The sequence below is a fragment of the Danio aesculapii genome, chromosome 13 (genome assembly GCF_903798145.1).
Source record: "Danio aesculapii chromosome 13, fDanAes4.1, whole genome shotgun sequence".
Classification (NCBI taxonomy): Eukaryota; Metazoa; Chordata; class Actinopteri; order Cypriniformes; family Danionidae; genus Danio; species Danio aesculapii.
In genome coordinates, this window is record NC_079447.1 from 11,232,618 (window position 1) to 11,247,007 (window position 14,390).

Genomic DNA, 14,390 nt, shown 5'->3' on the forward strand with positions numbered 1-14,390 from the left:
AAATTGTCCGTAGTGTATGAGTGTGAATGAGGAAGGGCTGGAAGGGCATCTGCTGCGTAGAACATATGCTGGATAGGTTGGCGGTTCGTTCCGCTGTGGCGACCCCAGATTGGTAAAGGGACTAAGCCGAAAAGAAAATGAATTAATAAATATTAAATTAAATGTGTAATACTTATTTTTTCATTGAAGATGAGTGAGAAGCAGGCTCAGAGAGTGAATGAGAGACCACTGAGAATGAGCTAAATCAGACAGGCACAGGTAAGACTTCTGGAAGGGATAAGCTAGAGTGTAATACAAAGATAGATAGACATTTTAAAAATAATGTAAATATTGTAAATGGTTTCTTAATCATTCTAAGATGAAAGAATCAACAGATTGTCCATCCATCAGTAAATAGTTTCTGTTATTATCAGCAATGTATAATTGTGAATCACAAAAGATGAGGTTATCAAGATCTTTCAGGACAAAAAAGGTTTTGTTGTACAGGTAAAAGGTACAGGTAAATATAAAAAAATGTAAAATAGTATATAGTTCTGTAATTATTACAGAGTGTATTGTTTTCTCTTTTAATTGTATTTTTTTAACAACTGGAAAATTTGTATTAGCAAGAACCTACCCACTTAGTGCCCCTTTTTTTGGTTTGGGCCACTGCCCCTAAAAATGTCTGTGCACGGCCCTGTGGTCACATGATGTGTGTTTTCAGCGGAATAGTGTGGAAGGAGGGCTTTTCAGAAATGCTAGGTGAAACACCAGTATGGACGTAGATCATTTCATTTTAAAATGGCATTTTTAATCTAAGACGTATTAGTGTAAATAGGCGTAAGTGTGTATTTTTCGTGAGCGGGTTGCTGCTGCCACGGGGGCGGGGTGGAGGATTGAGATGCCGGCTCAGCATCGTGATGTCTATCGGCCATAGGCGAAGGATGATGGCACTGTCTATCGACCCAACCCTAGATGGGAGAAAAAAAACTGAGTGATAGGAAAATATGATTTTTAAAGTTTGCATTTTCTCACAAAGATGTTTTGCGTTCCCTAGTAAAACTGTTGTTCCAAAAACACATCCTGTTCAGTTCATACACTTCAACCATCCCTTTTTTTGCCGGGATTCTCCTGTATTTTATCATTCTATCCCGCTATAATCCTATCATATTAAGTATTTTCCCATATTTCTCCCATATTTTTAATCTTGAAAGCACGTTGAAAACAATAAATAAATATCTGCATTCACTTTCTTTCCATTAAAGAAAGAAAATGTCAATCATCTCCCTTCATATGCAACCACTAAATAAGCGAATGCATATATAAACGCTGACTGACGGACACGCTACATATGATAAACTGATCCCAGATCAGCTTCTGTACACGCCATTTTAAGAGGAGCTAAAGTGCAGGACACTTTGGGATTTGGGTGTGTTTAAACAGAAAAATACACTTAATACACTTAATAATAAGTAAACTTGTCCGTCCTGCGTGTTTTATTTTAAACACAACTATTTCTCTTAAATGAGCACACACAGTTACTAAAGTAATGGAATGCTCTATAGATCTGTGCATTAAGTGACACCTCTGTTATCAAACTAAATTCATTTGCTGCTCTTTACTTGTTTGGTAACAGAGGTGTAATTTTGAGAATGCACAGATCTATAATGAAAGCATTCGTCTGTCAGTCAGTGCTTATACATGCATTCGCTGATTTAGAGGTTGCATATGAAAGGTGATGATTGACGCACAGCTTTAATGGAAGGAAAGTGAATGCAGACATTTTTATATTCATTTCAACGTGCTTTCAAGATTAAAAATATAGGAGAATTATGGAAACATACTTGATATGATAGTATGATAGCAGAATAGAATGGTAAAATACGGGAGAATCACAGCAAAAATGGGAGGGTGGACATGTATGAAGTGAACAGGAAGTGGAACAGCAGTTTTGCGAGGGAACACTTCATGGCTTACACGTTATGCTGGTGGTGTAACAAATATGCTAATTCTGCTAATATTCGATTCAGATGGACTCATTTATTAGATTTTCCTTATATGGGTATTGAGATTTCTATGAAAACTATGTACATTTAACTGCTGGTTGAATTGAACATGTAAATGTGAATAGATACTTACTCTTCCCCTCTTGTAGTTTTACAAAAAAGAAAGATACCGAGAAGAACAATTGCCAGTAAAGTCAGTAAAGTTACCCAACCTGTTTCTGCTGTTCTTACACTATCTGTTAAACTTTTGGTAAAGCTACAATTGGTTGGGGCAGAATAATAATAATTATTATTATCAAAATTATGGCGGGCGAAGCAGTGGCGCAGTAGGTAGTGCTGTCGCCTTTACAGCAAGAAGGTCGCTGGTTCTAGTCCAAAGTCCAAAGACATGCAGTACAGGTGAATTAGGAAGGCTAAATTGTCCGTAGTGAATGTGTGTATGTGTTTCCCAGTGATGGGTTGCGGCTGGAAGGGCATCCGCTGCGTAAAACAAATGCTGGATGAGTTACGGTTCATTCCGCTGTGGCGACCCCGGATTAATAAAGGGACTAAGCCGAAAAGAAAATGAAATGAAATGAAAATTACGACTATTTAAATGTCAAAATGCAAATTCAAACAGCCACATATATATTTCAGCATTTGTGTGAAGCAAAAACATGCTGATTTGTTGATTTGTGACAGGAAATGCTTGGATTATAAACATCATGTCTGTTCTCCTAAGATGCACCAATTACCTCTCTTTTTTTTGTTCTTGAATGTTAAAGCGGCCCTTGTCAGTCACTGAAATGGCCCCCTGCCAATTTGAGTTTGAGACACCAGGTCTATGAACTTTACTTTTCTAGCTTATTAGCAAGCATGTTATTGAGATATTGGCTGCTTATGAGAACTCATAAAGTACATAATCTGCATGATCTTATTCTACAACCCTAACCCAATACATAAACTACCTTAATATAAATTAAGGAGCAAGTTTATTTATAAGCAAAAGTCATAGGTAATGGTTTGCTAATAATGAGAATTGAACCTTAAAATGAAGTGTGACCGTAAACTCTTTACAAATACTATACAAATACAAATGTACTATTCAATCATTTGGTGAAGTTGTATATCGCTATATATGTCACAGAAAAAAAAAATATGGCCATGTGCAATTTTTCCAATATTGTGTAGCCCTAATATTGAGTCATTTCCACCCTAAATTTTTGTACCTCTTCACATTCCTACACACAATGGAAAAATCTTTTATCTGATTGCATTTAAAACAAAGATCAGGGATATTAGGGTTGAATTTATTTAATCGTACCAGAGTAAAAAAAACTCCTCATTACCAAATTAGTCATACTGTATTATTTTTAGTGTAGCTACAACAACAATACTTTTTGAGATCAAGGGTCACCTGAGGTCACAAAAGATTTGCGTAGATGTGATAAGAAAATCTATAATGTTTCTTGCCACTGAGGAGCTTAAGATTACTTAATTTATCTTTATCTTATAAAATAAATAAATAATTGGTTGTTTCATAAATGCAGAGTTCTCTTTACTTTCAAAACAGTACCGATAAAGGGTCATATTTTATGCAGTAAGAGGTCCAAGACTTGGGAACAGCTTGCAGTTTAGCTTAGCATTAACATCTAATTAACCTCTTTAATAATCTGTGCATATGACATCAGCTTTTTATACCATGAGGTTTTGCATAAATGTATTCAGTTTCATTATGAAAAAAGTTTAAATAATTTTAATGACAATAAAAATGTATAATTTAAATGGCAATAATAAATACAAAATGGATTAAAAAATTACAATTTAATCAGTCAATGAATGAATAAATAACAGGCATGAAAACCACCTGGTTTAGCTTTTATCCATAGGTTATCATTATTATTTTAATTGCTTTTTACTATTTATCAGAGTTTTGTTAGTATATTATTCAATACAAGATGTGGGCCAAAAAAATATTTTCAAGGAGAGCACCTTGAAGGGTTGAATGTTTTTATACTTATCATGCTGAACGGTTCTAAGAACAGTCAGGTGTGGATCCAGTTATTCTCCATGTGAATCTGTTACAGCGCAGAACGATTATAAACTGTTCTTGGCATGTGAAATTCTAGGCATGTTTCATGGCTGCAGTTTTTGCATAGCTGGCTAAGCAGCAGTTATTTATTTATTTATTTTTTGCTATTTATTTATTCTGTTATTTAACAAAGTACTGTAAATGTCAGTTAAAACGGAGTAAAAAAAGTTTATACTCTGTTTTACAGACTTAATATTTAATACATTAACCATTCTTGTTTTCTTGAAACTGTCACTTTTAGGTGAAATTACTTTAAATTACTTTAATTTAATAGTTTACGCACTGGAATAATACATATTAATACTGACATGGTAAATTAACATGACTTTCAAAATGGGATGTTGATAACAGAAGAACAGTACTTTTTGTTGGAGTATTATATTATAATAGTACAAAGTATTTTTTCCAGTGTTGTCTGTTAAAAAACTTATAATGTTTTTATTTAAAAAGCTACTTTCTCCAAATTTATATATATATATATATATATATATATATATATATATATATATATATATATATATATATATATATTTTTTTTTTTTATTATTATTTTTTTATATTATTATTTTTTTTAATGGTTTTTAATGCCGTCATACACACTACCAGGCAATGTTGTAGTTTTTGTTGTGTATACTCATTTTTGCTTCACCCTAATTTGAGTAAAACAAAACAATATATATATATATATATATATATATATATATATATATATATATATATATATATATATATATATATATATATATATATATATATATATATATAGTAATTAAGTTATTTTGTTAATCTTACTTTTATGTGAAACAAGTATTTTAGATATCAGATGTATTAAACTTAGTCTTGTCAACATTTTGGAAATTGTCTGTTTTCATTGGGATATTGTTTTAAAATGTTTTAAAATGTTACTTTTCAAAGGGGATGTGAGAGACTTTGTTTACCAGATAAGTCGATTTAGATGGATTTGCATTGTAAACATTAAATAAAAGTTTTAAAAAATATATAATTTTTTTTTATTTTATATATTAAGTTTTTAGTTATGATACCCCTAAAATCATTCCGCATAAATCAGCAGATTTTTTACAGAATTCTCTGCAGAAATGCAAAAATAGCAAAAAATGTCCTCTGATTCTGTCTGGCCCTAGTTATCGGTGCTGTTGTTCTATTGGAATTTTCATTCCAAAATGGCCACCGAGTGACACTAGCGGCATCTAGTGGCTATTTCCTAAATAGCAACAGAGTGTCGCCTCTTGGTGATTCTATGCTCTTTGCTGCCACCTCTCGCTCTGATCAATGATGTGGCCAACCAATTAGGCTAACACTAGAAATGTCCTTGATGGAAAGATGACTGAGGGAGAGGAGGTCTATATATAGTTTACTGTAGTAAAGGCTAAAGTATAGTATATAGTTTACTGTAGTAAAGGCTAAAGTATAGTATGGTTATTACTATTAGTTCATGATCGTTACTAATGATACTACATTATGTAGTGTAATTTATTAATATAGAGTTGTAAATATATGTAGAAAACAATGCTCATTCTTAAATATTTTCCTTTACTTTAAATTTCTATAGTATTTTAAATGCGTAACACCTGGTTTTATTGGATTTTTTGTTACAAATAACTGAACTGAACATTTTTTTTTGTTATAACCTCTGGTTTTGGTTGTGGTGGCTGTCCTTTAAAATAAAATTAATAGAATCTTAATTGAAGTGATGAAAGATTTTGAAATTCTAACAGTAAACAAAGCTTCTGTAAGGTCACACCTGCTTGGTATATAAATGCTTGAAAATGATTTAGTTGAAAATATCCATTAGACATTTAAAAGTAATCAAAGTAATCAGATGTAATCAGTTTCTTTACTTTTATAAAGTAATCGAAAAGGTACACTAGGTATTACATTTTAAATAGGGTAATTTGCAATCTGTAATCTATTACATTTCCAGAGTAACCTCCCCAGCACTATTTACTGTATATTAAGGAAAACGTGTGGACTTAGTACTCTGCGCAACAAGGTAACGTTATGTAACCCATACATGGAGCTGACATGTTGGTTATTATCGGTATAGTAAGCTAACGTTAACTTATATAGCATTGTATTATAGCATTGAGAACGCACTTTGAACGCAGTGCAAAGCCACACCTCCCGAAGTCATGATTAACGCACACACTGAATAACGTTAAATGACCATAGACTACCTTATAACACTAGATCATGTTTTTCCCCTGTTAAAAACTTTATAGTACTTTATAATACTGCAATTACAAACTTAAAATGCCTTTCAGGATGTCCGCAAGGTCTTAAAATGTAATTAAAGTTGATAAATCAATTTAGAGAAATTTAAGGCCCTTAAAAAGTATTACAATGTTTTAAATGCTATTTTGCAAGGCGTTAAATTGTGTATCATTTTTGGTTATGCATTGTTCAGTTGTATGCTAAAGTTTGTCTGAGTTTAATCTCCGAATATTGGGCTGTGTAGTAATTATTGCTGTAATTGTTCCAGTTGTGTTATTTTTTGGTGTTTATCTTTAGGAAATCACTGAAGGCAACGATATCATAATGATATAATGTGCCAGTAAGATTGTGACTGTACTGTGCATTTACACAGTGGCCATATTCATCCATGTAAACGCACAAAATACATTAGCAGACACTGTAAAAAGGTAATTCCCAGCCATTAGTCTTTTCTGACAGGGTATTCGAGCATCATCGAATGTCAGAATGTTGTGGGACTGCTATACAGGAGTTATTATTATGGATTTTAGATAGCAAAATTTAGCGGGTTTTTATTTGAGCATTTTTTAAAAATATAATCGTAAAACACGAATGCAGTTATGAATGTATTAAAACATATGCTTGTTTGTTGTAAAAAAATTGTAATAAAGGCAAAAAAAAAAAAAAGTAATTTGTGCATTTCCTGACTTCAGGTTGCAGCCATGATGCCGTTGTAGCTAGTCTATTCCGGGAAATTTTCTCACCCCTTGGTTTCGAGTGTGGTCCTGAAAAATCTCTGTTTCGAGGGCTATCTAGCCCTTCCCCTCAGCCCTTACGCCTTCAAGCTAAAGAGAATTGGTAGAATTGGGATTGGGCCTAAATATAATTAGTCTTACTCTTACCTCCAGGGCCATTTAAAGGGCACATAGGTTACCCCTTTTTTCATATTTAATATAAGCCTTTTGTGTCCCCAGAATGTGTCTGTAAAGTTTCAGCTCAAAACACCCATCAGATTATTTATTTTAGCTGCTTGAAGTGTCTATATTATAGCTGGAAAAAAGGTTTTGCTGTTTTTTTGTACTGGCCCTTTAAGGCTAGTCCTCCCCGCCCACCGTTCGCACGTGCCTGTCAGCAATCGCCGCCCTCGGCTGCCTCAGGAAGCAGATCTCACGTAACGTGTGTGAGAAATACTACAGTAAGAACTTTAACAATCAATATTTGATGCCTTTTTTTGTGGAGTTGCAGCAATGAGTCACACACAATGTCTTCACAAAGTTCACGCACATAGCGTAGACACACACACACACACACACATAGCGCAGACACACACACACACACAAACACACACACAGAGAGAGACAGCGCGTTAAGCTTTGCACTCGTTTTGCACGCATATGTGACATGATACTGGTAATATCCACTGCTGTATGGATATCTGTTATATTAATGCACGAAATAAACCTGATTTAACGTCCACAAACCGGGACTGAAGCGTCTTCTTTTATAATTGTTCTGACACGCGGCTGTGCTGATTAAGTGCATCTGAAGTGAATCCCTGTAATTCATAACACACATGTTCTGTTTTAAAACATGTTAAACTTGTAAAACTCACTCTTGATCACATTTGATGATGATTGCTGAACCTAGCGAACTGAACACACCTTTTATTCCCGGTTGCTTTGTGCACGTCTCGTCTTGTTGATATGATTATACACGTGACTACCGGACATGTTAATGCGCGCAGCTGTCAATCAATTCGGTGGGCGGGGGGGGCCGCACTCCTACGTAAAGTTGCGGTCGATCTGAAAACCGCTCCAATTGGTCAACCGTTTTTATATTGTTAAATTTGAAAAAAAAAAAAAAAAAAAGGACTGGGTGTGTTTATTTCACCCCAATATGACAGTTTATACACTATATCACACACATTTCTATCCAAACAGCTTGTAAAGTAGATTTTTCACCATAGGTGCCCTTTAAATCGAAGTTAATATTTAGCTGCATCAACAAATCTCTGGTCCGATCGGTGGCCCCAATCCTCTCCATGTGTACATTTACTTGATTCCACCATTTTTGTTTCGGTCTTCCACAGTGTCATCTTCCTTCAGTATTACAGCAAAATGTGGGGAGCCAAAGCAACTCTAAGAGAGTTAATTTCACCACTTTGAAAGCGTCTCATGAGGGGTCCACTCCCAACATGATTAGATCAACACTTTCAAATGTGTTGGCACATTGACACCTACAATATGGTTAATTTAAACTCTGGGCAGAGTTGAAAATGTAACTATACTTAACACCACCCGGTGTAAAATAAATTTTATGTTGGCATTCTGTGTAATTTGTAAAATACAAAATATTGCTATTTTATTCAACTCTCTTGAGTGTAAAAATGGTAAAGATAAAAAAGACATTTTATTTGAAATCGTTCACCATTTACAATACAACTGTAATATTTATTATTGTTATTTTTATTTATTGAAAAACAGCTTATGTCTTGGCTGAAACTTACCATTCCATTTTCCATTACATTTACAGACATTTCCTTCAGATGTTTGCAATGCATATTTAAAAATATAAACAAAACACCTGCAAAACATCATTACTTTAAAAATACATGTCTTATTTATGTAGTATATTCAGTGCACTTTTAACAAAGGCACCGTTTGACTGACATGACAGAAGTGAATGATAATGTTATTGAACAGTAGAGAGTTGTATGAAAGCAGTTGATGGATGTCCGAAAGTATTTGCAATTTGTTGGAAGGAATGAGAAACTGCTACTATGATGTGCACAAATGACTAATTGTTTTGAGAAAGACATTAATTAACTGTTATGCAAATGTAAGTAGTGTTGCAAGAAATACACCAAAGCAAAGAAAAACGGTAAATGTTGTGGGGGGTGAGACTATCCAACAGATACCAAAATAATACATTTGATTAACATGACATCAGCAATTGATAATATAGGAAACATCAGAGAATTGCACATAATAATTTGCATGGATGTACCAAAGCGACTGAGAAAAACTGTAAAACAGCAAGGAAATTAACCAAGGACATCAATTTTATTGTAATTATTATTACTTCACTGGCAATTTTTTAAAATCACTCTTTTTTCAGAAAGCAGTTTAAATAATCTTATTTTAACTATATTTCTAACATAAAACAAGACATATATATGAATATTCAGTATACGTATTTAAATTTTACAGTAGAGTAAATGAGTGTGCAAAGATGTTAAAAGCCAATCAGAGTAGCAGAAACAGCACAGAAATCACAGTTCAAGGTTGATCAGATACTTGTGTTTATAGACTAGAGAGAAACACAGCAAAACGCTGAGCTCCACAGCAGTGAAGGCCACCGTTCTGCTTCAGTACAGTAAGTTTTACAAACTTTAAACAAAGCTTTAATGGTTCAACAATATTTTTAAAATCGTGCTTTTATGAATATACCTAAATATCTATGCTCAAGATTTGTTTATGCAAATATTTTTTCCTAAATATTTAAATTCATGACAAGTAAAATGATTATAGTTTGACATGTTTCTACATGTGTTTTGGTGTTCATTTGCCTATGTTGTTGTAAAGTGGTGTGTATGTGAACAGTGCTAATGCAGAGCAAAATTTGACTCTGTTAATGAATGATTTTGATGAACTTTGAGTCTGTGCTTTGCCTGTTATTAGGAGGTCATTATTGTTGCCCTTTGATCTGCAATTTTCTCCAGTTAACATATTATGTGTAACATGTTCATAACAGTGTAGCAATGTTTCACAATGATGGTTCCTCTTTGAAATGTGATTTTGTAGAAAAACAACGCTTGGAATTACAGTATAGACCATTTCAATGTGCTCATGTCATTGGCCCATGCACATGTCCTGCTTGTTATCAAACTATTTCATAACTGTAACAAGAGGCAATTTAATCATAACTTAATGTTAAAACAGCTATCGCAACATTATTTATCAACATGTGGCTCTTTTTTGGATTCTCAGAAGCTATATAAATGAAAAAATGTAAAACAGGAAATATGCTGACATTTAAGGCTCCCATGTAAAACTAAATATAACAAATACTTTATGGGAGCGTACATTTAAAATACCACTCTTTTAACTTTCGTTTATATATCAAACATCTTTCATTATTATTCCAAATTATTTTAAAACAAAGTCTTTACGTAGTGTTTTTCATTATTTAGTCGGAACCTTTAGTTTTGGGCATTGGAGCGACACGGACTATTTTTGCTGACGCCCCGCTGCACTGTGGAGGACGTTTTAAACAGGTAAAGTCTGCTGGTTTTCATTATAACAATGATGTTTTGTAATGTATGTTTCGTGTTTTTGCTGATGGGGGCCGCTATTTGTTGTTTGAAGGTTATTTTCTCCGTTACGTCTATATAGGCAGAGCGTTATAGTGAATATTAAGACCTTGGCTAATACCTCTAATACATCTTATACCGCTGACGATTCTTGCTGCTTAAAATGCAGATTTTTTTCTTTTTTCTGAACTTTGAAACTCGTTTTTCACGGCGAGTAGAAATTCTGATCCACAGTAATTATAAGCGTTCATTATTACCGATCATGTTTATTCTCATGTTCAAACTTGCCTGGGGCAATTTTCTTAAGTATTCCTTGTTGGTATAAAACTACGAGTTTTGTTTGATATACAATGCTTTGCACACCGTATGAGCTGTAGTTTATGGAAGCATTTTCGTGAAAGGGTGAATTATACTTGAGATCAGACACTTCAAAGAGGATTAATTAGCTTAAATTAGACTAATTCGATTTCTGGTGACTAAGTGGCAGCTTAAATAAGGCTGTCAGCTTGTTGTGTGTGTATATGTGTGTGTGTGTGTATATATATATATATATATATATATATATATATATAATGTATGTATATATATATATATATATATATATATGTATATATATATATATATATATATATATATATATATATATATATATGTGTATATGTATGTGTGTGTGTGCGTGTGTGCGCGTGTGTGTGTGTTTGTGTGTATATATATATATATATGTGTATGTATGTATATATGCAAAGAATAAAAAATGTTATGTTTAATAACAATGAATTGGCACGAGGAGAAAGTGCTGAACTACTGAAATGTATTTAATACTTTATATAAAATACTTTTTTGGTGGTGGCAGCTTAAAGACAGCTTTCATATGGAGAATCAAGTCACATGAATTGCTCAGGTGTGAGTTTTTTTTTTGCAGACTTCAACAGAGTGTAAAAATCTTGATGGTTCTGTGAGTCTCGACTATCAAATCTGATCTTTATATTGTATTTTCTATTGGGTTCAATTCAGGTAATTGGCTGGGCCATTCTTGATTTTCTTTCTCTGAAAGTATTTGCGAATTTCCTTGGCTGTGTTTTGGATTGTTCTCTTGCTGAAATGTCCACTCTTGTTTCATCTTCATCATTCTGCTAATGTAGATGTTGGATTGAAGCAGCTAATATTCATTTAGAATGACGAAGGGCAGAGTGTTGCTGAAGAACTACTGAGAGATTTCAGCTGCTGTCTGGGCTTTTACTGCATTTCTACACCTCTGTGTCTTCATGTGTTAAATTCTTTTTACTTGTGTCATTTCATTTTATTACAAAACTTAATTTGTAAACTAAATAGATTTGTTTTCTATGCATATATTGATTTCTTTGGTTGTTATGAACATCTGGTGAAAAATTCAAGTCAACAGCACCTTTGGAAATATGACTTCTGAGAAAAATAGTGTTGTGTTCAATACTTATTTCCCCCATTTTAATTAAATAATAAGCTAAATAAATAGGAAACTTGATTCATATAAAATGAAATGTATTCAAATAAATTAAGCATGATTATTACTAAAGGGTACCAAATCAGTTTTGGATATATATTTTTTTTTATTTGTGTTGTTCGTTCTTTCATTTATTCTTTTTTTGGCTTAATCTCTTTATTAATCTGGGGTCGCCACAGTGAATGACCCCCAACCCATCTAGCATATGTTTTACACAATGGATGCCCTTTCAGCTGCAACCCATCACTGGGAAACATCCATGCACTCTCATTCACACACATATACTACAGACAATTTAGCCTTCCCAATTCACCTATAGCATGTCTTGGGAAACCAGAGCACCCAGAGGAAACCCACGCGAACATGGGGAGAACGTGCAAACTCCATACAGAAACACCAACTGACCCAGCCGAGGCTCGAACCAGCGACCTTCTTGCTGTGAGCCACAATATAGTACCATTTTTGTAAATTCAATCAATTAACAGTTTATATACACATGTAAAGGATGCTTTCTTTTTACATTTTTAAAGAATATACTCAAAAATGTACTCATATGATCATATTTCACACTTTATTTAGAACTTAGGGAAAATGTTTAATTAAAAATGCAGAAATGTAATAAAATATAAAACTCTTCAAAAACTGAAATTGTCGCAAAAATGCTAATTACTTTCAAGATTGCAACTTTCTCACAATGATGTTATTAATGTTTCTGTCAGCATCCCCAAAATAGCTTGTAATTCTGAAGAAATAGTATGTATATATATATATATATATATATATATATATATATATATATATATATATATATATATATATATATATATATATATATATATATAAATATAAATAATATTATATAAAAAAAGTAATATGTATGTGTATTTGTGACACCAAAAATGATCACCATAACTTGAAACTAAAGACTTTTTATTTTTTCCATATGTTATATATACATTGCAAATCTGAAGTTTAATCAAAGTGATTTCTCTCTCTCACACTCTCTTCTCTTCAGTCCAGGATGGCTCAAGCGGACAGCAGGGCTCTGGTTTTAGGAGCTCTGGCAGGTGCTGCTGGGATCAGCCTGGCCATCGTCTACTTCAGGAAAGTCAAAGCAAGTGATGGCAGAGTCCTAAACCAGAGGAGCATTGGGGATTACACAGACGGCCCTTTGTGTCTGCAGACAGGCCAGGCCGAGGTGCTAGACCGACTGGGTGCTCTAATCCACTGTGTGTCCGAGCTTAAAGAAGAGGTAAAAGCCCTGAAGGATGCACTTCCACACCTGCAGGACAACGTCAGAGATCAGCTGAGGGGCCGGAGCGCAGAGGATATCAGCGCTCGTAGGGCAAGTCCCCTTCATCGCACTCCCACAAGGAGAAAAAGATCAGGAGTCCCAGCTAGAAGTGAAGGACAGAGCTCAGAAGAGGCAGAGAGTGAAGGAGGGTGAGTTCCTGCGTTATATTTGTTTCCGTGCCAGCACTAGACTATGAATGTGTAGTCATTTTACTTGTTCTGCCAGTCAATCATTTTACTTTTTGGAAAGAGGAAGCTAGAGCTCAGTAAGGGAGGATTTAAAAAATGCTTCGTTAAGATTTGTAAGCTGTGTTTTCATATTACTATTTTGGTGTATTTCATAATACTGCATAAAATACTGCTGGTTGGAAACACCAAAGGTGTGTATACAGTAGTCAACATTTGAAGTAAATCAAAACTTTTTAAGATGCAGCAGGGCTCGAAATTAACTTTTTTTTAACTTGGTAGCACTGGTACTCCCAACTTAAACTATTTAGGAGCACCAGAAAAAATGTAGGAGCTCCCACCAAAAATGAATGAGCACCACTGCAGATTGTATTTCAATCAGGACTAACCAAAACCAGAAACAACTATTTAAGTAATGCTGTGATGACTTATTGATATTTGTGCAATAATTCCAAAATGAATGTCTAATAATTATAAAATATTAATGATGACGAAGATGACAATAATACTAGCTATGAATTACATTTCTCATTATCATGCTGCCTTTAACAGGCTTGAATGTGAGTTATCTGCTATAAGAAGTCCTACTGTTACATTATGAAAAATACATTTATGGTTTGCATCAAACAAAAATGAAGCATTGCAGTAAGAAATATTTATTTTGCACTATTGTTTTTATATGCATTTCAATTTAATAAATAATATTTCTGCTACAAAACCAATGAAAGATTATAATAAATCATTCAATTCAATGCTGAAAGCTGCAAAGCAGTCATCAGTAACTAAATAGAAAAATAATATACATCTCAACTACGTTCCTGGAGGACCACCAGCTCTGCACATTTTCCAGGT

At 33.6% G+C, this 14,390-nt stretch overlaps 1 protein-coding gene across 4 annotated transcripts in view; it reads left to right on the plus strand.

Moving 5' to 3' along the window:
* Window positions 1-14,390, plus strand: part of LOC130239594 (regulator of microtubule dynamics protein 2) — a 120,048-nt gene that overhangs the window by 48,151 nt on the left and 57,507 nt on the right. Inside the window, exons 1-3 of one of the 4 annotated variants that reach the window (XM_056470856.1) lie at window positions 9,581-9,642; window positions 10,460-10,543; window positions 13,075-13,502. In XM_056470856.1, coding sequence (XP_056326831.1) covers window positions 13,081-13,502 — 422 coding nt within the window. In that variant the 5' untranslated portion in view covers window positions 9,581-9,642; window positions 10,460-10,543; window positions 13,075-13,080. Of the gene's footprint in view, window positions 1-9,580; window positions 9,643-10,459; window positions 10,544-13,074; window positions 13,503-14,390 lie in introns of those variants that run through there. The other 3 variants (XM_056470859.1, XM_056470858.1, XM_056470857.1) reach the window with 3 other exon arrangements.